Source organism: Tachypleus tridentatus, chromosome 11, assembly GCF_004210375.1.
Source record: "Tachypleus tridentatus isolate NWPU-2018 chromosome 11, ASM421037v1, whole genome shotgun sequence".
Lineage (NCBI taxonomy): Eukaryota > Metazoa > Arthropoda > Merostomata > Xiphosura > Limulidae > Tachypleus > Tachypleus tridentatus.
In genome coordinates this window covers 84,319,848-84,345,940 of record NC_134835.1, presented here as the reverse complement: position 1 = coordinate 84,345,940, position 26,093 = coordinate 84,319,848, and the positions used below count along the sequence as shown (strand labels likewise).

The window sequence follows — 26,093 nt, the reverse complement described above, 5'->3', positions numbered from 1 at the left end:
TGTTTGACAGGGATTCAAATCCGTAGCTCGCAGATTGCGAGTCGAGTCCCTAACCACCAGACGAATGAATGATGGGTGACAAGATTTTTTATTATTTATTTTTTCATTCAATTCCCTAGGGTTGTCGAGCAAGGAGAGGTACGCCCTCTCTTCAACAAACATGAGATAAAATTTCAGAGCATAGCGGCTATGAATAATAGATGAGCTGGTGTATATTTGACAGTACTGAAAAGTATTTCAAAACGGAAATGAATGGTATGAAGTGAAACTCGTCAAATGTTCAAAAGTTGTGAAGGAAAGTTATATATGAGGAAAGAAATAATCATTAGGTGGGATAACTATACAGAAACAATTTTTTTATAAGGGAAGTAACATGTTTAGGATCACTCTCTGGAAGGGACATCTCATAAATGTTGAAGAGCAGGTCGACAAGGATGACATATGAAAGCAGCGTGTGATATATTTGATACGAAGCTCTTGAAGCTTTTAAAAGAACGTTAGGAAATGTGATGGGATCACACAGTTTTGAATAAAGTAAATTATTCTTGAAAGCCAGACAGAAGACAAGTCGTTCTAGCACCTTACGTCTCACAAAAAAGAAGCAGCAGATGTCAATGAGATATAACAATAAGTAAAGTACAAATTAACGACTTATAAGAATAGAGCAGAAGATGTGTATTCAAACTACCCCCCCCCCCAAGTGGCATAGCAGTGTGTCCACGAACTTGCAACCAGGTTTCGGGACCTGTGATGGGCAGAGCACAGATAGACCATTGTGAAACTTTGTGATTAACTTCGAACAAATAAAATCAAACGAAAAGTGATTCCAATCAGATACTACGGAAGGTTGAGACGTTGTGTGGTCCTGAAGTTGGCATCTCCAAGGTAAGCCTTCCACGTGAGATAATATATAAAGTCTAACTAAAATATTTAACTGTGTTAGATAGTTGTACGGGAATTTGGTATATTAAAACATTAAAAAGATCAAGATTTCGGCAATATCGATATGTTTTTTTTTGCTTGGAACAAACAAAACAGCTTTGGCTTTAAGTGTATTGAATATCAGCCATCAATTTCAGTATAATTTAAGGAAGTGATTGAGTGTTGGTTGTAGTACCTTTCGTAAGGCGACATTGGTTGAGCAAATAGGTACCCAATATGGTAGTATTATAAGCATACTGAAAAATCTGAAAAAGATATCGGGATCGTGCCATATTTGAAATATTCAGGATATAGAGAAGAAGTGGAAGAACTATATCCTGTGATAAAAGACTGTCTCACACGCTACTTATATATGCAGTATGATACTTTAAAACTTTAGGTTTAAACAATGAAAGCTTTTATTTGTTTGTTTTGAATTTTGCACAAAGCTACAAGAGGGCTATCTGCGCTATCTTTCCATAATTTAACAGTGGACAGGCGATTAGGACGCTCGACTCGTAATCTGAGGGTCGCGAGTTCGAATCCCCGTCACACCAAACATGCTTGCCATTTCAGCTGTGGGGGTGTTACAAAGTAATGGTCAATCCCACTATTCGTTGGTAAAAGAGTAACCCAAGAGTTAGTGGTGAGTGGTAATGGACAAATTAACGACTTATAAGAATGGAGCAGAAGAAGTGTATTCAAACTACCCCCAAAAGTGGCACAGTAGTGTATCTGCGAACTTGCAACCAGGTTTCGGGACCTGTGATGGGCAGAGCACAGATAAACTATTGTGAAGCTTTGTGATTAACTTCGAACAAATAAAATCAAACGGAAAATGATTCCAATCAGATACTACGGAAGGATGAGACGTTGTGTGGTCCTGAAGTCCTGCAAAAGTAGGGATGGCTAGTGCAGATAACTCTCGTGTAGCTTTGCGCGAAACTCCCAAATAAACAAATAAACAATCCTTTTGTCATCAAGTCAAATTCATATTTTTAAAGGTATTTTGTTGATATTAATAATTTCACCGTACTTCACGCATTTCCGTATAGAAACAACAACGAAAACAAAATGATGCTCCGCAGACTATAATAGTCGTGTGGTAATATCGAACTTTGAAATATTCCTTGACACGCGCATAGTCAGAATTTCTTCGTTGGGGCGAAAATTAATAATTGGGAGGCAACGAATTCCGTTCCTTTGAGGATAATTTTAATCTAATCCCACTTTAACTTTCCTAAGTTGGATTCCATACAATTTTAGCGTGAGTTTTGACATGAACACTGAATAGTTGTGATGTACAAGAAGTTCTTGCACTTAATAAAACGCTCGATAACGATCTTATAACTGCTGAAGACGTACATGTTTTATTGCCTTGATTTTTTTCCAAACAATTCCTCCATTTATTTTCGATAACATATTAAGTACATATTTATACTTAGAATATTGATACGATGAAATTAATTTAATTGAAACTAACATCCAGTTCAATACATCTGTTATTTAAAATGTTTTTCTCTTCGAAGTAGTAAAACCGACAGATGTTATTCAAAGTTATAGTTGTAGTAGATTTTGTCTCTGGTTTATGCAGTTTAGTTCAAGTTCGCTGGATCACTTGTTTTCGACTTTTCCCACACGTCAAATCAGCGGCGAAATTTAATTTTATGATATGTTTTTGTAAAATTTAATTTCAATTTTTTTCTTTACCTTTGGAAGACTAAAGCTTTGTGTTGCCTTTACACGAACATATTTACTTTTATTGTTGGTTTGCTCATGATATTCAAGGCTAAGAATGAGATTAAGACCAAATTTGAGGTCGTGTTTGCATGAGCATTTCTGATAAGTGACATGTAATATGATGAGATGTTTTCTTGTCTTTAAATGCCAATTAAAGAATTAGAGTAATAAAAATATTACTTCTCCTATTTAACCTTTGCTGAATATAGTTTAAATGCAATTATAGGATTTTTCTATGCTGATAAAAAAACTCCTTATTCTGTGAAAAAAGGAAAACACTGAAGTGCTAAATATACGTAAATCAGATGAAATTATTGTGCACTTTATCCTTTGAACATGAAAAAAAGGAAATGTTTTACGGTTATTAAAGGCTTGCTATTCACTATTTCTTGCCCTCCCCCCCGTTGGGATAGCGGTAAGTCTACGGATTTACAAAGCTAAAAATAGGGCCAGAATATTAATTATTTCTTTTTAATATCATAGAGAAAAGACAGTTTTAAGATAAGTTTTCTTGGTTCATTGTTATTGAGCATGTTGTAGAATTAGCAACATTAAACTTTGTTAGATTCATTTTTTTTTAATTTCATGCAAAGCTACACAAGGGCTATCTGCGCTATCCGTTCCAAATTTTGCAGTGTAAGACTAGAGATTATATGACTATAACCACCCACCGCCAACTCTGGGGCTACTCTTTTACCAACGAATAGTGGGATAGACCGTAACATTATAACATACCCACGGCTGAAAGGGCGAGCACGTTTGGTGTGATGGAGATTCGAACCCGCAACCCTCAGATTACGAGTCGAACGCCTTAACCACCTGGCCATGCTAGGCCACTTTTGACTGAACTCCTTACTTCTATGACATATATAGCTAATTGTTTGTTTTGAATTTCGCGCAAAGTTACATGATGGTTATCTGCACTAGTCGTTCTTAATTTAGCAGTTGGAAGGGAGCTATTCATCACCATTCACCATTATCAAAGAATAATGAACGGCTGAAAGGGCGAGCATGTTGGGTGTGACGAGTCAATGATATGGTTAATAAAACACTGCATTGTATAAACATTAATTTCTGACCTACTTATAACACCCCCACGGCTGAAAGAGCGAGCACGTTTGGTGTGGTGGGGATTCGAACTCGCGACCCTCCGATTACGAGTCGAGTGCCTTAACCATCTGCCCACGCAGGGACTCGTTTTTTTAATATCTTTTGTTAACCAATGAAACTGGGCTTCTTCTTCTCGCTGAAAGACAATTTAACCAATCCGATTAAATAAATCCATACATTTTGGTATGTGTTCGGATGTTACGATAAATTGTATTTAACAAATAGATAAATAGGGCACAAATTTAAATCTTTAATATTTTTGGACATTATTCACGAAATACGAGCAGCTAAACAAAGTAAACCTATAAATATCAAATTTGGAGAAATAATGGGCCGGAATTGGTAGTTATAAGAATTTTCGTATATTATAAGTTAAATGTACGAACACGAAACTTTGAACTGAATGCGATGTACCATATATATTTAATAACATATCCTATACTGAAAACTCAAGCTTTTATTAGCAATACTTAAATATTAATTTAAAGTTGTTATTCGCTAGCAGCCTTTTGGCATACGCTCGCTCTTTAGATAACTCGCAATAGCTTCTTAGAATTATTAGGAGAAAACCATTACCATAATACCACATAGTTTAAATAGTTTGGGCGCAAACATTTTTCATTAGCGTGAAGTTTCATCTTTACATATTAGCTTTCAATAATTTCACTGAATGAGTCGACAAAACTGTTCAGTTGTAATAGTCTATTTTCTTTCTTATATTGTTGGGAAGTATTTATAATTAAGCACAAAAAGTTAAATTAATACCCAAATTTCAACAGTAATTCCGTAAGCTTTGATTATGTCTCTGATACAAGAAATTATACTTTAATTAACAAATCGGCCTTAAACAACCTTCCACTTGATGATTTGAAGTGTTTTCTCAGAAAAAAGCAAAATATTTTTATTTATATCAACAACATCAATCACTTTTCTCTTGGCAATGGCACCAAAAAGAAATGCTAGAAACTTTAATGGTTCATACTCCATGTACTGCCCGGCATGGCCAGATGGCTAGGGCGTTCGACTCTTACTCCCATTTAAGCTGTGGGGGCGTTTTAGTGTTACGGTCAATCCCATTATTCGTTGGTAAAGAGTAGCCCAAGAGTTGGCGATGATGACTAACTGCCTTCCCTCTAGTCTTACACTGCTAAATTAGGGACGGCTAACGCAAGTAACCCTCGTGTAGCTTTGCGCAAAATTCAAAAGCTAACAAACATACTCTCTATACTTGAGTGTATGGTTTTAGTTAAGCCGGCTCGACATGGACAGGTGATTAAGGCGCTCGACTCATAATCTGAGGGTCGCGAGTTTGAATCATCGTCACACTAAACATGCTCGTCCTTTTAAAAAAACAAAACAGAATTTTGGTTAGGTGCAAAGCTACATAAACGGCTATCGGTACCCTGCTCATCACGGGTATTGAAACTCAGTTTCTGACGTTGTAAGGCCACAGATATACAGCGTTGCCGATGGGGGCATGAGTTTCTTTCCCTAAGGTTGGGGATGAACGGATGTTCTAATGTCGGTGCATGCAAGCAGAATTAATCGAAGACGTGGGACTAGCGTGTAATGAAATTCTGATAAGAACCTTTGTCATTTCAGCTTCGCGTGCATGAAAGGAAAACTATTGTCATAGCTGGTTATATCAAACGATAATCTATATGCAATACTTTTTTTACTGTAAGGGAGTTTGTGATAAAGCATCCTTTATTCGAATTCTGTCTCAAGAAGATTACCGAAGTGAACAGTAACTTTATTCATCCACGCTACAGATAAATAACGAATGCATATTTTTTAGATAAATTCAGTGTATTTTTTAAAATGCAATGCACAAGTTGGATATATGCCGAACTGTAATAAAATACAATTTTATGAGATTTAAAGTAATGTATACGTATTTGTAATTGAGACCAAGCAAATAACTACATTTCCCAGTAGTTTTTGGACACTCTAAAATATAAATTTTGAAATATACTTGCGTTGACAAATTTTTCTTTGTAAGAAATATCATATAATAAACGTGTTAATGCATTTCTAAAGAAACAAACTCAAAATGTGTAAACAGAATGAATAACAAAAATCAGTCTTACAAAAAAATATGGAACTTAGAATTCGAACAAACTAAACTTAATAATCCAAACCTATATCTAGAAGAGCACTCCTTGGACATTATAGAAAAAGGGTAGAGGTCAAATCGAAACTCTAGTGATTTTGCTACTATAAAACGTGTACTAAAAAGAACTGAATGAATTTATTAGCTGGTTCCCGAATCTATCGTTAAATGTGTTTTACAGATAAGAATAATGACGAGACAAAGATCATTTGTAATAGAAAGTGATTGGTTTAGTCAAGAATGCGTTTAGGACTTCTTTTAGTGCTAAAAATGTCGAGGAGCTATCGAGTGAAGATGCCTTAAGATGTTTTGAAACATTAAATACAGTGATGAAAAATAAGCCTACTGATAGTATTATGAATATTACTCCCCGCTAATACAGCGGATTGTCTACGGATTTACATCACTAAAATCAGCAGTTCGATTCCCCTCGGTGGGCTCCGCAGATAGCCCGATGTGGCTTTGGTATAAGAAAACACACACACATTATGAATATTAATATAGTCTTAAATATTGAAGGAATATAAATTAGTACCGGTGTAATAATACTCGAATATTAAGTCATTTAATGCTGATTTGATAATTTCTTTGATGCTAATTATGATGGCTTATCAAATAATCAATAGTAATCGTGCTCTTTTATCTATTTTGTAGCTTATAAACGTTTCACGTTATTAAATGGCAATGTTAAGCCTTAAAAGGGAAGCTATATAAGTCATAAAATTATTGAGCTTTTATACCCACAATGAAACTGAAACGATTGATTTTTCCAAGTCAGGTTAAATAGTTTAACAATTATCAAAGTATGCATCATCTGACATACAACTTGGTCAAGAAATCACGTTGTCAGGTTTCGTGAAACCTTGATTCAGTGTAATGATGTCACGTTCAAGAAAAGGAAATATTTTCGTCGTCCTTCCTTAAACTGTTATTATCCGTTTTATCAATCTTTGTATGAACACAACTTTGTTATATTTCACTAGAAGCTCTAACTTCAGTAACGTTAACTTGTATGTATTATACATATCTGAATCGGTTTCTATGAACAAGTTATTCTGATAAATGTTTAAATGGTAATGCATCAAAAACTTCTTTACGTTGCAAATATTGAATACACTTATACGCAAGGTGCACGAACAACTTTAACAGTTATATTAATTACATATTTTCAGGAATAACTCACGCTGCTGTTTGGGCAGCCTGCTGCTCGTACATTACTCAAACAACGCCATCTAACCTTCGTGCTTCAGCTCAAGGTGTTCTTCAGGGTTTACATCATGGACTTGGTCGAGGATGCGGGGCCATCCTAGGTGGTTTGTTTGTTAGTTATTTTGGTGAGTAACGGTTAATTAAATGATATACTTTTGTACGTAATCTGAACCTTTATGAGCAATCGACTTTTAAAAAGTATGGTCGTGATTAATATCGTGCTAAGACAGTGAAAGATAAGCGTGATCGGATTTCAGGCTCTAATAAACTAAGCAACAACAACAAAATAAAGCATGACGTAGGCTTTATTTTATTTCGTTTAGACATTCTCTAGTTTCACTTTTACAGCGAAGAATGTCATGCTATTGTAACGTAAGTGATATTCGTTTAAAATTTGTCCATGCGTGCCACAGAACTGCTTGACAGGCCTGATGTTATCTGGTCTACTAGAATTGCGACTTTTATTGAGTTTTTTTTTTTTTTTTGAAATACTTCGAAAAAGTAATAAGTAAGAATAATATCGGATCAGAGTAAATTATGTATTACATCGAAACTAAAAACCAGTTTATCTTATTCTATCAAGATTTCTTATTCTTTCGACCTTAGTACCATCTACTTACGGGGTTGGTCACTCAGGTGGTTGATATTGACCAGTTACATCAAAGGGCAAGCATGTTTTGTGAGGTACATCAATCTCGTAATTCGCAGGTTGCGAGTCCAATGCCTTAATCTAGCAATTAGTACAAGTAATAAAATATACTTTTATTTATAAAGATTAGAATGCATTGTTTCATCAGTTGCGTACCCCCGTTGTTAACAATATTTTCAATATATTCACTCGAACCAACAATGTCACATTTTGATGAATTCAAATAATTTAAACTTTTCATAGTGAACTTTTATTTATTCAAAACTTTAATGATCAAACTGAACATTGTTATGTGTGAAGAAGGTTGAATGTCAGCAAAACCTGTAAAGAAAATATTGCAATTGTTTGTTTTAAATTTTGTGTAAAGCTACACCAGGACTATCTATGCTAACTGTTTCTAATTTAGCAGTGTAAGACTAGAGAGAGGCAGCTAGTCATCACCACCCACCGCCAACTGTTAGGTTACTCTTTTACCAACGAATAGTAGTAGTTACTGTTAAATTATAACACCCTCGTGGATTAAAGGCACCCGTGACACCCAGATTACGAAGCGCCCTAACTACTTGGCCATGCTGTGCCAGAGAAGCAAGATCGTTCATGTTTTGTCTATAGGTATTAGTATATAATGAAAGACGTTTAGTTTAGAAGTAGAATCGTAAATAATTCATGGTTGTGCTGAACAATTATTAAATTTATTTAGTGAGAGAATATTAATCTCGGTTGGGTTGGGTTATTTGTTTCAGAACTTTCGTGCACAACTACCCAAAGACATAACCATACCAACTTTCGAGCTGTAGAAAGAAACCAGCTAGTCAACAGCACCCACAGACAACTCTTCGGTTTGGTTTATTTTGAATTTCACGCAAAGCTACACTAGGGCTATCTGCGCTAGCCGTCCCTACTTTTGCAGCATAAGACTAGAGGGAAGGTAGCTAGTCATTACCACTCACGGCCAACTCTTTGGTTACTCTTTTACCGACGAATAGTGGGATTGACCGTAACATTGTAACGCCTCCACGGCTGAAAGGGCGAACATGTTTGATGGGACGAGGAGCAACTCTTTGGCTAAATAAATACTGAAAATTGACCGTCACTTCTGTAACACATCTACGACCCCAAAGTGGGGGCGAATTTTCGGCAAAGGCACGCGATACATAAAACTTAGATGCAAAGTTTAGAAACTCCAACCAATAGGTCACGCAGTGACATTCTGTTGGAATTAGCTTTTTTTTTCAAAGCGATCTATTGCTTTTATTAGTCGATCAAATCAGTATAATATATAATATAACTTTAATGGTCTTTGTTGTAAGCAAATGATGCAAGTTAATTTCAGATTAAATTTGTATGCAACATTTTTACCCCAACTGAAAAGCTGTTGTATGTATTTACGTAGATTTGCATATTATTTTGCGTCAAAATGAAAGTATAATGTAGAGAATATTTGTGTTTTCTTAATCGCTTTTGGTAGATAACTATTAAAAAGCAGTTACAACTCTTGAGCAGTCATTTGTAAAGACCAGGGTTCACAGTCATTTCTTCATTGTGTGGCCCCTTATTCACTGGACAAGATTAGTTTATAAAATAGTATCTCAAGAGTTAGCGGTGGGTGGTGGTGACTAACTATCTTACCTGTAGTCTTATACCGCTAAGTTAGGGACGACTAGTGCAGACAGCCCTCTAGTAGCTGTGCGTGAAATTCGAAACAAACTGAACATTGGAGAAGGAAGGAGTTTGAGCCATTGAGTTGTTTGTTATCGTAATATTTATTGCAAAAATAAAGTTATTGCCAATCACATGAGCATTATTTTCTAATATATATTAAAGTTTTCACAAACATACACATTTTCTGCCTTTTCCACAGTGCTGATATTTTTCTGTCTAGTACGTTTTTTTGCGACCTTAAAGCAAATCTGACTTATAGATTATGATCAAGAGACTGGTTGAATTAAAATTTGTTTGTGAGATTGAAATCTAACATTCATAAAATAATTATTAGAGTAATTTTAAACTAGTCACATATTTTAATGACTTATTCTGTTTTATTTTATAATTTATGACAAGTTTCAATTAAAATAAACAAAAACAATCCAACTAACACTGCAAACTTACTAAATATAGCCCTAAAGCGCTGTGCTGTTACTGACAAGCGTATATTTAACTTGTCATGTTTCTCATTTATATGGAAATGTGTGAAGTGTCTTTGAGAATGAGCTGTAGCCATATGAACTCACACTTACATGAACTGCACATTTTTCCCATGGACTTATCACTCGTTGAAAGCTGGATCACCTGAAGCGTTGTAGAGCTTACCAAGATATTTTGTGTGAGTTTTGCTAATTATAGTTCACATTTCCTGTATGAGAAGTGTATCCAGTGTCAATACATTTGAAATCGGAAATGTTTAATAAAAAAGGTCCTTACTTACAAGTACTGAGATATATGTCTTGACTATAATACAAGTCATTTGAAAATGAGTTATGCTTAAACGATCAGTGATACAAAAATGTAAAAACCAACGACAAAATTTTGTATGGCTTCATTTGATCTTATTGTTATTTTATAACTTCACAAACTAGACTATTTGTATTGATATTCGAAACTGCATTTGAAGTTTAAACAACAGTTTTATTCAATATTTTTGGTGGACTTGAAGTTGTAATATTTAAAATGAAGAGTGTTAACTCACGACACACTTCGTCTCCACAACATCGAGTATTAAAGTGAATTTTGAGTTGTAACTCCCTTTTCATTTCGTTTCAATTGCTTGAACAATTGTTTTGTCGAGCACATAAAGACAGCTCAACGTACACATCTATTCCCAAATTTTATCGATTACACAGAATGTCAGACTGTGTAAGTGGGACTAGCATTAAGAATTAAACTCGCATTACCTCAATGTGTCAGATCGTGTGTTACCGAGTTATATCATCCATATAGAACATATTCGTATATAAGTTGTTAGTTAATGGGCAAATAATAGTGGCTATCTTGATCGGATGTAATTAGCTAGTTTGGTCGGGTTTGTTTTGAATTTTCGCGCAAAGTTACACAAGGGCTATCTGCACTAGCTGTCCTTAATTTAGCAGAGTAAGGCTAAAGGGACGGCAGCTAATCATCACCCCCCACTGCTAACTCTTGGGCTATTCTTTTACCAACTAATAGTGGGATTTATTGTAACTTTACAACGCTCCCACGACTGAAAGGGCGATCATGTTTGGTGTGACGGGGATTCGAACCTGCGTCCCTCGCATTACGAGTAGAGTGCCTTAACCACCTGGCCATGCAGGGCCTGGTGGGATGTTAAGACTCTGCACTTGTTTATTACAAACGTCTGTAACTGTTTCGGTTAGAAAACTTTCAAAATACAGTTATAAAGATTAATACTGCATAACGGCTGGAGAACATTACAAAACACTTACTGTAATCTAATATTACCAGGAAAATTGACAATATTGCAGTATTAGAAAGCTCACTGTCTTCTCAATTTTATTCTATAGTAAAAAACAAAGACAAGTATACTAAACACTAAAGAGAATGCTAGAGGTTTTTGAATTTCAAAAATTAAAGACTATTTTGTATACAACGATAGTGTTTTTTTTTTTCCTTTATAAAACAAGTTTCACCTTACAAAAGGCTGGCTTAAGAAAGTTAAATATATTCCTTTGCTTCTTTTATCTTAGTGAGAAAATTTCGGTCTTTCTGAAAGTATTATCAAACAAAATTATAAAAGTTTTCATTAATGAAAACTTTTTTTTCTAATGCAAATATTTTACTATATTGAGCACTGAAACATTGAATTTGGTTTAAGATATCTACTATCCGTAATTCTGATGTTTCCAAGCATTTGAATAATCAATAAAGGTTTTGAGGCTTAAGTATTATCCGCACATGGGTTAAAAGTTTACCTAGATCCATTGCAAGTGTACAAAATAATATTCATCAGAGGGCACCAGAATTTCAAACATTTACAAAATGAAACGTCTGTACATAATTCAATAGACATAGAAGACGTTAAGGAAGAGTTAAGTACACAAAACATAAAACACATTTCAGTTGAGCGTATAATTTCAAATATTACTAAAAGACTCACAAACCTAATCAAAGTAGTCACAGACAACAGCCAGGATATTACACAATTCATTAATAATGGTATCACTATGTGGTATCATAAGTACACAGTAGAACAAACAAAAACACCAGCAGTGGTTGTCACACAGTGCTACCAATGCCAAAGGTTTGGACATGTAGCAGCAGCATGCCAAGCAAATGCGCGTTGTGTGGGCTGTGGGGAGAATCACCACATTACACATTGTACAAAACAGAACCCCAAACCCAAATGCTGCAATTGTGGAGAAGAACACACGGCAAATTATAAAGGTTGCCAGAAATATAAATCCATAAAAACACACTTATACGAAATTAAAAATCCCAACATGAACAAGCCGCCACCACCACGAACAATTAAGGAACCCACACCTACCACTCCAGCACCACAAAGTACAACTACACAGACAAACACATACGCTGCAGTGGTTAAAATTCATCATCCCGACAGGAAAACCATTACCAAGTGAAGAGGAAATACCAAAACCACCTAAAATACACAACCAACAACAATTGAAACAACATTGACATCTGCCATAACTTCCACCTTCTCGGAAATAATGGCAGAATATACAAATCCCACAAACACCAACAGTCTCACAGACATAATTGTTAAAATCATATTGAAAAACATACACAAGTTCTTGCCGCAAATTTTAACCTCCATCATAAACTCTACTAGACATGGATAACTTCACAGTTCTACACATCAATATCCAGGGTGCTCTTGCTTCCAAGAAACATGAGATTGAAGATACAACTAGCTCCATAAAACCTGATGTAATCATAATTAGTGAAACTCTTCTATATAACTACCATAGATTTAAATTAAACGGCTACTCTACTATTAGACATGACAGGAAGGATAATAGAGATCCAAACAGAGGTCTTTTTATTGTATAAGACTGAACTTATAGTTCAGGAACTTACTATCCCTTCCAGTAATGAATCTATAGTTATTAATGTAAAACGCAAAATCAGACAGACGTTACTGTGGCGGGCATCTACTGCTCGCCTAGTACCGTGTTAGATGTAAATCTATTGAATATATTGTATAATAGCAACTGTAATCTTATTATTATCGGCGACCTAAACAGTAAACATATAGCATTCAACTGTCGTTGCTCAAACGCAAATGGCAAATTACTTTATCAATTTCTGGACGAATCAAACATGACTTTATTAAACGATGCAACACCGACACATATCTCGTACGCACATGGCACCAGTGAAATACTGGACCTATGCCTGTGTTCGTCAAATATGAGTCGCAAATTCGTAAATTTTCATGTTGGTCACGATATAGATAGTGACCACCTTCCAGTTTGGTGTATCTTCAATCTCACCCCCCACTTAAATAAAACCATAGTGAGAGACCAACTGAACTACAAAAAAGCTAATTGGCCAGTTTTCCAAACTATATTAAATGAAACCTTACCTCCAGAAGTACTACATATTGCCGCGGACGCATCAGATATAGATGCATACTGTCGTATCATCTCTGAGTGTCTAAAACATGCAGCCAACAGTTCGATACCGAAACAAAAACACTTCACAACAACTCATTCATGGCAACCACATAAAGATATAATACACTTAATTAAAACAGACGTATACTCCGCAGACAGTACATTCAAAATCGCAACCCCACACTTAAAACTCAGATAAACACAATAAGAAATAAAATACGAAACTTAATCAGACAACAGAAACAAGAAAACTGGGACACCTTCTGTTCCGATCTAAATCATAAAACTGATCCTAAACAATTCTGGACACATTTGAAAAGATTTACAAACACAGGAACAACAAACACAGTATATCCACCACTGGAACTGGATGGAGAAACAGCATACACTAACACAGAAAAAGCCGAGATATTTAAAAACACCTAGAAAACACGTTCAAAACACATCATGAACCAGACATGAACAGATACTTTTATAATACAGTCACAAACTTTATTGACCAAAACAGAAGCATTTTACACCTAAATTTCCAGTCAACAATATTACACACCAAGAAAAACAAAAGACTGGAGCACTCATCAACTGGTAAAACATATCACTGTTACAGAAGTAGTAACTGCTATTAAAAACACAAAAAACAAAGCTCCTGGAGAAGATGGTATTCAAGCTATCCTCCTAAAACAAGGCACTCAGAGATTATATGAACACCTAACAGCGTTATTTAATCTCTCACTATCAGCTGGATATATCCCCGTTTCTTGGAAGGAAGCAATAGTATTAATGTTCCAGAAAGAAGGAAAGTCAGCGAATAAACCAAACAACTACCGCCCGATTAGCAACCAGTTGTATTGGCAAAGTATTAGAGAGGATAATTAGTAATCGTCTGTCAGTTTACTTAGAAGAAAATTCAAAATTACCAGAAATTCAAAACGGATTTCGAAAAACCGCCAAACTACAGACCACCTGATTCGACTTACAGAATCAATTACCGACAGCTTCAACAAAAAGAATGCACTGTAGCTTGCTTTCTCGACATTGAGAAAGCATTTGACACAGTGTGGCATAACGGCTTAAGACATAGATTGCTTGAAATGGCATTACCCCAGGAAACTATTCGCTGGCTGTCCAACTTCCTGGATAACAGAATGTGTAAAGTAAATGTAAATGGGGCCCTCAGGGTCCTTTTCACCCGAAGCAGGAGTCCCGCAGGAGGGGTTGTTAGCCCTATATTATTTATCATGTACGTGAGTAATATGCCTCTGTCGGACCTAAATTTAGGTTATGCATCACAGTTCGCTGACGATGTAGCAGTCTGGAAAAGTGCCCCACTCCGTCAATAGCAGCAACGAACCTACAACCAGTCCTAAATAACATCGAAGAATACTGCCATAAATACAGAATCAAAGTTAATATTCCAAAACCCAAGTCATAGTATTCAGCAGACTGAATAAGCTGAAAAAAGATCCACCAAAACTCTATATGAATGGATCACTTTTACTGACTGCTACTTCTGCTAAATTTCTAGGTCTAACCTATGACTCAAAATTAACGTGGCTACCACATATTAAAAATGTACTGATACGAATCTGGAAAAGAGCAAACTATGCAAGAAGTCTTTCAGGTAAAATCCAAGGAACATCACCAGACAACATACTTAAAATCTACAAAACGTACATTAGACCAACAATAGAATATGCATCACCTGCCTGGATTAACATAGCACCCACACATGTACAGAAACTTCAACGTATACAAAATTCTGTACTAACTTCAGCATACAAAGTACCACGTAGCACCTCAACCACATTCATGCACAAGTATGCAAACATAGATACAATAGCTGAAAGACTCTTGCATAATTCTCTAAAATATTTCAATAAGAATTGGCACAAAATGACTTAATGTGTGATCTCGACAGATATCACGTACATGATGTAAATGGTACTAAATACCTCTCCCCTTTTAACATATATTTAAGAAATGTAACACAAGCTGGCCACTATGCACTAGACACTTAGTCCTTGTTTCTTTTATTTTTATAATTATTATTTTCTTTTTTTAATCATTATTATTATTTTTATTTTCTTCTCTTTTTGAATTATTATTCAAGTATTGAATAATAATAATTATTATTACTTTCTTTTCTGTGTGAGTGTTTGTGTTACTACAAGTAGTAGTAGCATTCTCTCAATCGAGAAAAAGGAGAAAAAATACAAAAAAAAAATATATATATATGAAAATCAAAAAAAAAAAAAAAATTAAATGGAAAAAAAAAAAAACAACAAAAAAAACTCCTTGTTCGTCCATGCATGGACTGAGCCCTGAAATGGACCTGAGTATGATGTTATACTTTTACTCTGGCCCAAAGCTTTAAAAAAACAAACAAACCCTAAAGACAGACGCTATAATCGTTCGGGAGGGAGGAAGAGGTCAAATGTACCTGACCCTCCTGGGTATTTAACAACATCAATACCCAAATACCCACACAGTCAAACTCGAACTTGAACATCGTAAGCCTTACCTTTTACGTCATTTGCTTTTAATGATGACATGAAGTGAAATGTAAGAGATTTATACTGTATGTACGGTATCTTTGTAAGTCAGATCCCACATTGTACACGTGTTGATATATTGAAAGAAAACATTCAGTTATTGTAATTATAATTAATCTTCTGGTTTCATTTTTTCTTAAGGAACCCAAGTAACTTTTCGAGGCTACGGATTCGCTTGTTTGATTATCTTGATCATTTTTATTCTTGTAAACTACTACCGAAAGGACAAAGGATTTTCAAATTTCCAGGACGAACAGGAACCTGAGACGGTGGTTGAAGAAACAAGCCATTTAGCACCTCATGGCGTCCCATCCAATCCAATGGCACGGTCTTTATCCAAGCAAAACATAACTGAATTAGATTTTACGAGTCAACAGAAAGGAGGAACAGGGAATGGAACGAGAGAATATGGAACAGGAAGCTCAGGAACTTATGACACTGGAGGATTTCTCGGCCTTCCTGAATCAGGAGGTAATTTTATTGTTAACCGTACTCATGTGGTGTTTGGAGTTAAAAGTACAGGTGGATAGTTTTGTATGGTCAAAAGAGTTTAATCTGTTATCCGCGCCCAATAAACCATTCGTAGAGTGAGTAACTTTACGCGAAAGAATCTAATTTTACAATTTTACAGTGGATAAAAATTCATTACTTCAAAAAAACAACAACAATTTTGATGGAAAATAGTAAGCAAAGAACATTATAGATAATCGTAAATGTTGTACAATAATAGAGTTATTTATTGATACTAGTCCATATTTATGCATTATACGTACATTCATGAATTACTGTTTAATAATATTGTTGGAGTAGTAATTTACTAGAGGGTGTTTGAGCAACTAAAATATAGCATTAAATTTTAAAATTTATTCTGCAAAGAGCTTATCAGATTAGTAAAATTAATCTTTAGAATGATGTTGTAACGTCGAATGTTATTATTTTATTTAGGAGGATATTATGGTGGAGGTCGCACCACCAACTACTCCGATATCAACATGAACAACACAGCCTTCAATAAACCTGCGTTTGGTAGAAGTGCCCTAGCGGCAGCTTTTAACCCTAAAGGTATTTTCGCAGCATCACTAAGTCCAGATAGCAGTTTCGACTACAATTACATCAAAAGAGATTTTCAGGTACAAAACTGTGTAAACACTGTTTCTAAATATATTTTTGTGATATTTATTAATGGATTTCACGAAGTTTCACGGACGTTCAATGAACTATGATTTTACTAATAAAGTCTGAAATCAAGTACAAAATTGATAATCTTAATTTTACTGTTTAACTTGTACATATTTTTATGTCTCCGCAAAAAGAAACACTATTTTTGTGCTGTTTCTTCTTTCAAACCATTTTCCATCGATTACCATTTCTTCATTTCTCGGGTGATTGATTTGAAAATTGACAGGGTTATACTTTAATACGCCCAGAGATTTTTTTTCATTTGTTTTGTTTAGGCCTTTTTAAGGAATTTATGGGATTAAAGGTAAAATAAAACAACCCAGTTGTATATTTTGGGTTTCTGTGAGGTCATATTTACAGAAATGAAGATGAAAATTGGCACAAATATAAATTTTCCTACATCCGAAACATTTGCATACAAAAGGTTGAACTTGCCCATTTTATGTCCTTTAAAGGGAATCAGACTTAACTAAAAAGTACACTTTTGCGTTTTTTTTTGTCAATTACTCAGCTGTATTTTTACCAATTTACATGGGGGGTTAGTTCAAAGATACTTTCCTACAGTTCCACACATTGACACAGAAAAATGTTGAAGCATACCCATTTTAGTAATTCTACAAAAAGCATAATTTTAAGCGTGTTTATTAACAATTACTTTGTTATATTTCGGACAATTTACATGAGATTTGAAATCTTTATCTTTTGCTCAATTTTCCAGCTAGGAAAGAACACATTAGGGTTTTCCATGTGTAATTTCTTTTCAAGCATATTGTGCTATTATATTAAAAGTGTGTGTGTGTGTGTGTAAAACTTTTACTGCAAAGCCACATCGGGCTATCTGCTAAGCCCACCGAACTCCTGATTTTTTAGCATTGTAAATCCGTAGACATACCGCTGTACTAGCGGGGGGCATATTAAGAGTAAAAACAAACAAATAAGAAAAGATTTTGAACACAATGAAAGCTAAGATCTTTATTACAGGTTACAGCCGACTGTTTTTGGTAACACCAACTCTGCTGATAGTAACTGTCACTATTAGCGGGGCTAGTGTTACCAAACTAGTCGGTTGTAACCTATAATAAAGATTTTACCTTTCACTGTGCCCGAAATTGCCTTTTTTTTTTTTTTCTCGTGTTGGGAATACGTGGCGTAGACATCTGGCATTCGTCTGTAAATGTTGATATTAGTGTATGTTTGTTTTTCAATATCGCGCAAAGCTACACGAGAGCTATCTGCGCTAGCCGTCCCTAATTTAGCAATGTAAGACTCGAGGGAAGGCAGTCAGTCATCCCCACTCACCGCCAACTCTTGGGCTACTCTTTTACCAACGAATAATTAGATTGACCGTCATATTATAACGCCCCCATGGCTGAAAGGGCGAGCATGTTTGGTGTGACAGGGATTCGAACCCGCGACCCTCAGGTCACGACTCGAGTGCCTTAACCACCTGACTATTCCGGAACCTGATATTAGTGTTGCTCTTTTTTTTTTCAATTTTAAAAGCTAGTTTAAAATTACTTGTGAACACCTCAGAGCAGGTTTGAAGTGAATTAACTTGCACATGGTAGACAATAATGTGTAATCAGTTATTAGTATTATTATTCAAATAGGTAACTTCACACTACATATTAAGAATACTATAAATTAAAGTTTCACCACGAACATTTTCCAGCGACAAATGACGTACTTTCGCAAATATGTGATAAGAATATGGAATATATTTTGTTTTTTCAAACGATACGTTAGAGTTCTAAGTTTTACATTTTAACTTATGACTTAGGCTGCTTTATTAAGCTATATTATTTCTAACCTTAGTTTTCAATACTTATAATCCATATTAGTATATTGTTAATCCTTATACTTTACCCATAGAAATTTGTTAAAGTAACTCTTTGATATCTAGTTGTTACTAAATGTACGGTTACCTAGTGGCTCAGAGGTATGTCTACAGACTTACAACGCTAAAAACCAGGTTCAGATATTCGAGGTGAGCTCAGCAGAGATAAGTCATTGAGTAGCTTTGATGCTTAACAAGAAACACACAGACCAAACGTATAAAAGTCTGCTAACCATGCCACTGAAACATTTTATATAACGTTATACATATGTTTGTTTGTTTGTTTGTTTTGGAATTTCGCACAAAGCTACTCGAGGACTATCTGTGCTAGCCGTCCCTAATGTAACAGTGTAAGACTAGAGGGAAGGCAGCTAGTCATCACCGCCAACTCTTGGGCTACTCTTTTACCAACGAATAGTGGGATTGACCTTGCCGTGGGGGCAAGCATGTATAGCGCGACGCGGGCGCGAATCCGCGACCCTCGGATTACGAGTCGCACGCCTTACGCGCTAGGCCATGCCGGGCCTATACATATGTAAATGCTGCTGCTACGTACTTAATAAAGTTATTTTGAAATAATTATCTTTATAAATCTAAACTTTTTGTATTCGCATAAACTCGTCTTTAATCAAGAAATCTCAAAGTACAAAAGTAGTAGTTAAAACATATCGAAAAATTATTCTATCTAGTTCTTTAACAGTTGTTACATATTATAATTTACCTTGGACGAGTTTCCGGTTTATTAATAACGTCTATATTAAAATTAAAATTTTAGGCTATTTGAATGTCGATATGTATCAAATTTATGATATTTCCCAACAAGATTGATACACACGATTTTCTTTCTTGACACATATATTTTAATTTACAAGCAACAATACAATTTAAAATAGCGGTTATTACAAGTAATGATTTATATACAAAAGCTTTACAAAAGTCCAAAAAAATACTGAGTCTTCTATCTTGTCTGAAACTGAATATTTTATCGACGGTTCACGTTGAGAGAATTAATTCTATGTTCATACACAAGTACATTTCTCTTTATGGGAAGGTAGCTAGTTAGTTCTATTCGTGGCTAGCTTCAGGTGACTTACAAGTTAACTTTTCACAGAGGAAGATATCTAGTGTCCTCGTAGAAATATTAAGTCCAAATTTAATTATCCGAAGTTAAACGGTTTATAATGTTCGAAATCTATAAACGTTCTTGGTTAAATATCTGTGGTTTTCAGATACATAAACGTATATCAGTTATAGCTTCCGAGATTTATAGTATACTAACTGTATCTAATTAACGATAGAATTCTGCAAACTGTTTCTTGGCGTGTCGATTTATAAACTGTGGGCGGAGTTCTCGAACGTTAAGTTAGCAACAATGTGAACCATGTATTGGCGATTCTTATACTCGAGAATTTTCTACAAATTTGGAGAACAGGCGGGGCTTTTGCAATGCACATTTAATAAAATAAGTCACATACATTTCTAAGTATGTATATATATATAAAGCTGAAACAAACAGAAATATTAATATAAATATACAATAGTAAATTCGTGAAACAGAGAGAAAAAGAAACCATGCAATACACTCTCAACAAAAACAGGAGAGATTTCTCAGTAGCCGCGGCACCTGAAATTCTTTCAGGCAGGATTAAATTTATTAATCTGTTAGACTTTTGTTTGGCTATATTTTAATGCACGTCAAGCGTTCGTGTGCCTGATCCGATTTTATTACTAATCAGGATCTGTATCAGCTTCCCCTCAAATTATAATTATTTTAGGCAGGATTAGAGTAAATTAATCTATGAGAGTTTGGCTATGGTCAAATAGATTAACTGAAAGGGTTTGACCTTTTGAGTCCGAAACTGTAATTAAATCTCAAATCGGTCAAGAGATGAACAGAGCTATGAGCTAAAAGCTAGCACTTGAAAATACAAACAAAACAAAAACTTAGAACCATTATATGAGTCACTATGCTGCAGTTAAAGACAGCAAAGCAAAAAACTTGAAATAAAGCTTCTTGAAAAAGGTATTTACCCCATGCAAACTTTCCATATTTTATTGCCATCTGAGCTTGTAATCATGAAACTTTCAAGTTAGACTTTATATTTGGAATTTTCACAATCTACTTCAAACTGAGAAAGGTAAAAATTCTAATATTATGAAAGTTATATTTTCAAAGAAAATTAGAATATTTTCAATTACATAATTATTCAACTACTGACAATCTTAAAATCAGTTCAGGTGCAAACGATGAGTGTGAAATGTCACAAAATTATTGTAATGGTTTCTGTTTGTGTGTAATCAAACTTGGCTTCAAAGTTAATGCATCTCTTAAAGCCACAACTCACATAGTGATACGACAAATCAACAATGATAAAGTGGTAGTAAAGCACAGATCAGGAGAAAATTATAAGAAAACTTTAAAGTCGCTGGTCATCTCTTTGAGTAAATGAAGTCCATCATTAAGAAATGTAATGTGCTTCATAGCACCTAGTCACTACACAGATTAGGCCACCCTTTGTAACTAAACAGATGGGCGAGTAGGAAACTATTTAGGGACGTTATTGTGAAGCAAAAAAGGGACTTAGAAATAGAAGTCAGTGTTAATTTATCGACAGTATATTGGTTCCCACACAAAGCTAGTCTGTATGGGCAAATGTCAGGAAAGAAGCCATTACCGAAAAATTATAGTATATCTTGTATATAGAGTTTGCGATAAAGCATGTAAAAGATAATGCAGACATGTGGCAGAAGATTTTGTGGCCAGACTAGAGAAAAATTTAGCTTTGTGGTTCGAAGCGTTACATCTGACGCAATCCCAATACAGTACATCATTCAGTCAACATCAATCCAATTGTCAAGCATGGTGGTAGCAGCATCATGTTATAGGGATGATTCTCATCAACAAGGGCTGGGAAGATTGTCGGGAATGAGAGGAAAATAAATGGTGCAAAGTACAAGTGAATCCGAGAGGAAAACCTGCTTGAGTCAGCTAAGAATCTAAAATTGGATCTACAATTCATTTTCAGTAGGTCAAAGACTGAAGTGGTTTCAAAAGAATAAAATGAATGCCCTAGAGCGGCTCAGTCAACGTCTTGTCTTGAATTCAATGGAATGTTTATGGCGAGATTTGAATATTGCATTTCATCAACGATCCACAACAAAATTGCCAGAATTGGAGCAATTTTGCCAAGAAGAATTGATAAAAATTACACCATTTCGTTATGCAAGGCGGACAGAGATCTATCGAAAACGACTCGCAGCAGTAATTGCTGTTAAAGGTGTTTCCATAAAGAGCTGACGTAAGGGGCTGAATACTTATGAAGTCAGCAAATTTCAATTTATATATTTTCTTTGTAGAGTTTGCAGACATTCAATCTCCTTCACATATAACAGTGTTAAGTTTGATCGTTAGAGTTTTGAATAAAGGTAAATTCATTAAACTTTTTATATCATTTGTATTTTTCAAAATGTGACATTACTGTTAGGCGATGAATACTTTTATAAGGTACTGTATTTGACCATTTCCAATCAGAATAAAGCATTAAATGTTTTTCAATGTTTAAAAGAACTGTTATTTTATACTTGTTTAATGTAAAGTGATATCTTTTGGACAGAGCTAGAAACAGTTTGTAGTTATTTTTAATGTATTTTAAAGTTTTTTGGCTGTTTACACATTGTAACTATGGGTCGATTCGAAAATATAACATAAAATGTTCACATATTTCTTATTACAACACATTAAAACTCTCTTTCATGTAAGCCGTTTCATTATGTATTGCAACATACATATGTTAAAGTTAACCAAACTTTTGTGAAATATTATGTAACTGGTAAAAGTGAGTGGTAATATTGGTAAATAAATAACCACAACCGTAAAATATTCTGGAAATGGACTGTACGAAGAATCCTCATATCAGATGAAAATTTAGTTGAAATAAGATAATTTAAAAACCACAAAACAATGACATTAATATATTAAACTGTTTTTAATAGCTGCCAATGGTTAACAGTTTGGATATTTTAATATATTACCAATTCATTATTCCAACTTAGGCTTACAACGAAGTGCTGAACAGAAATGGAATTGGGATGACTGATAAAAACGATTTGGTGATGGGGCCTGTTCCACGAACTTCTCTATATACCCCTCAACCGTTCAACTGGGATGAACAAAGTTATGATTGGTAGACACGATGAGTAATGCCAAGGAATATAAATATTGTATGTGCTTGCTTTTATCAGAAAATGTAAATTTAATTTAGAAAAAAAAAAGATAACCATTTGTGAAATAACGAGTTTGAAGTGTCGTCCAAATTAAGTAACATGTTTTCAAAATTCGAGTTAAACATATAAACCGAGTTAACTTAAACTTAGCGTTTGTCCTTTTTATTACTAGTAACCTAAATCTGCTCATAAGTAATAATGTACATTAAGTAAATATTTTTACTCAAAATTAAAATCAAGTAAGTTGTAGTGTATGTATCTAAACAAATTTGATTATTGTATAAATATTTTACGTTATTTTGGAATGCTAAACATGTAACCAAGGCTGTTCGTTCTTCAAATATTTATTGAATTACTAAGTAGCATTTTTCTGTTATTCGAAATAAACAATAATTAAAATTTTAATTGTGTAAATATCCAGAAACTTTGTATATTGTACGGAAATAATGATATTTTCTATATAAATAACTATGTAGTCTGCTATAAGAATGAAAAAAACAACACAAAAAACATCACCTACTGTGCGTCAAAATAAATGTTATTGAACTTTAAGTCATCCGAGGGAGGAAGCTCTGTAGTATCGCAACTGTGCATAGATATAAACTATTTCTCTTATCAAAACTCTCAAACTTCATCATTGTTTGTGTAGAAATATTTTACAAACGTTCTTCTATAATTAATAAATATCTGATATGCAGCTTTCAGATTTTTGTTGTTAGCTTACACCTAACGAGTCGTCTTAATTGTACTTATAAGTTTGTCATTCATGTTTTTTTATGTATAATTTCATCTTGAATTTGTATTTACAAACAGTATCATCTCGTATTGTTTGCCCAACAGAAGAAAACAATAAATAAATAAAATTTTCTTAGCTACATTATATACACCTAGGATATACTATAACCACATGTATTTAATAAAAGAAAGTTAAGTAGATAACGTTGTTCTATTGGTATCTTCACAGTTCTGATTACATGGATTTTAATCAAGATATTAATATAGGAAATTTGCTAGCAATAATTAGCCAGATAGAAGTGTTTTTTTGTTCATTTATGGACAATATTGCCACTGAACACTAATTTTCAATAAAGAAATAAATGTAAAACTACTAACTATGACTTTTAAAATTTCTCTTGCCGTGCCCGTTGTTGAAGTGCTCAGAGACTTAAAAACTTTGTAAGAATATCAAGATTACCTGTTTTATGTGATTCAACAGAACTGCAGAAAATGAAAAATCAACGATAATTTGCCAATAACGATTGATTTAAAACAAGAAAATTGTGTCACAGCTGTTTAGAATACTCAGATCTCACCGTTTATTAGATATCTACACGTTTTCGTCTTAAATACTTGAGAACATTTTAATAACATTTGTTTCGATTTACTTAGGTTGCTTTGTTCAAAAGCAGATCATAACTTCTTAAGCATAGTTGTAAAATGTCTCAAAGTATTACTTTATAATATTAGCTACTTAGTGTATTTAGGCATCATAAAACTTTTAGAAAAGCTGGATTGTATACATTACGTTTTTGACTGTCATTATAACTTATTTAGTGACCAGTGAGATACCTATTTTTAAGAAATAGCGCAACAATATATTTTGCATATTATTATAAGTGTAGATCTTCGTTTTCAACACGTTTAACAGTTTCTAGATTTTTAAAAATCAAAATCAAAATTTTACTGAAAGTGAAATTATCACGAATTAAGCGCAATTATCATCGAATGTTTGTTATTTTTGGTTATATTTTCTATTCAGTTTGATTAGTTTTACATTCAGTAATTGTAGTTTAAATGCATCATCCATTGTATAAAGAAATATAAAAATGTATAAAAATATGTTGATTTTTCAAAGTGTAATTTCTTTAACTTTTCACTTTATTCATTACTTTATTTATCGATTTTAGTGTTCTATTTTACTTTGATTTTCTTAAAAACAGTAATCGTTAAAAAAGGCCTTTGAAATGAATGCGCTTCTGATAATTTTATTTTGTACTTATGTAGTTGTTTCCTATCGATATGTATTTTATGTATCTTTTGTTCAGTTGTTTGTTCTTATTAGAACCAAACTGATACTTATAAACATTCGTATAAAAATCTAGTTATTTAATAATGCGTTTGTGTTATAACAAATTCCTCAATTAAACTTAGCATCTGGTTAACTACGTAAATGATGCTATAGTAATTAAAAATTTTCAGTTCGGTATATTAGTAAATTACATTGATAATAATTGTAAGAAAGGCAGTTCTTCACTCATCATGTTTCGACAAATGTTTACATATCTAGTTTTTAACTCATTGTGCAGATACTAAGAACAAACAATTGTAAAATATACTTGATTTATTTTTTTAATTTTGGTGAATGTGCTTCATCTGTATTTCACTTTTAAGATCGGAAAATATTACGTTTATTAAAGTATCCCTTTTTATTAATGAAATAATACATTTAACAAATGCATAAGAGTTTCTGTGAAAATGTTAATTTTTGTCATGTTTTAGTATTAACCCTCACTATCTTTTTAATACTTTGCTCATAATTTATGAAAAGTAAAACAAACAAAAAACAGTAATATTATATGCATGTTTTTGCAGATTCTGGTTTGATGTCATTATATAAGTGCTCAAACATAGATGACAGAGGTCTTCTGTTATAAAGGATGCATAAAATATTAATTGCTTACACTATTTTGCATTTTACTATTTGTAATTTCAGTGAAAGAAGGTAAGATTTTATGAAACCATTTCATGTTATTAATATTACTAGTAATACATTTTGGCCAACACTATGGCGTAGGTTATAAAATGGTTTCATATATTTTAAGCTTCAAAATAATATTAGTTTATATTGTACCAATAACTTACATTAAACAGAATTATGATTTCATATTATCAATTCTGTTGCACCAGGTAACGTGCACCAGGGCGATTCCAACTAAAATTTATGGTGATAAGTTCTAGCTAACCACTTTTGCAGCTAGGCTTAATA

The 26,093-nt window shown here is 33.9% G+C and overlaps 1 protein-coding gene across 1 annotated transcript; it reads left to right on the top strand.

Moving 5' to 3' along the window:
- Positions 1–6,033: 6,033 nt before the first annotated feature.
- Positions 6,034–24,906, top strand: LOC143232644 (uncharacterized). The gene is made up of 4 exons (XM_076468297.1): positions 6,034–7,218; positions 16,009–16,338; positions 16,813–16,997; positions 22,937–24,906. The coding sequence occupies exons 2-4, from the start codon at positions 16,188–16,190 to the stop codon at positions 23,069–23,071; spliced, it is 471 nt and encodes a 156-aa protein (XP_076324412.1). The 5' UTR covers positions 6,034–7,218; positions 16,009–16,187; the 3' UTR covers positions 23,072–24,906.
- The last annotated feature ends 1,187 nt before the right edge of the window (positions 24,907–26,093 follow it).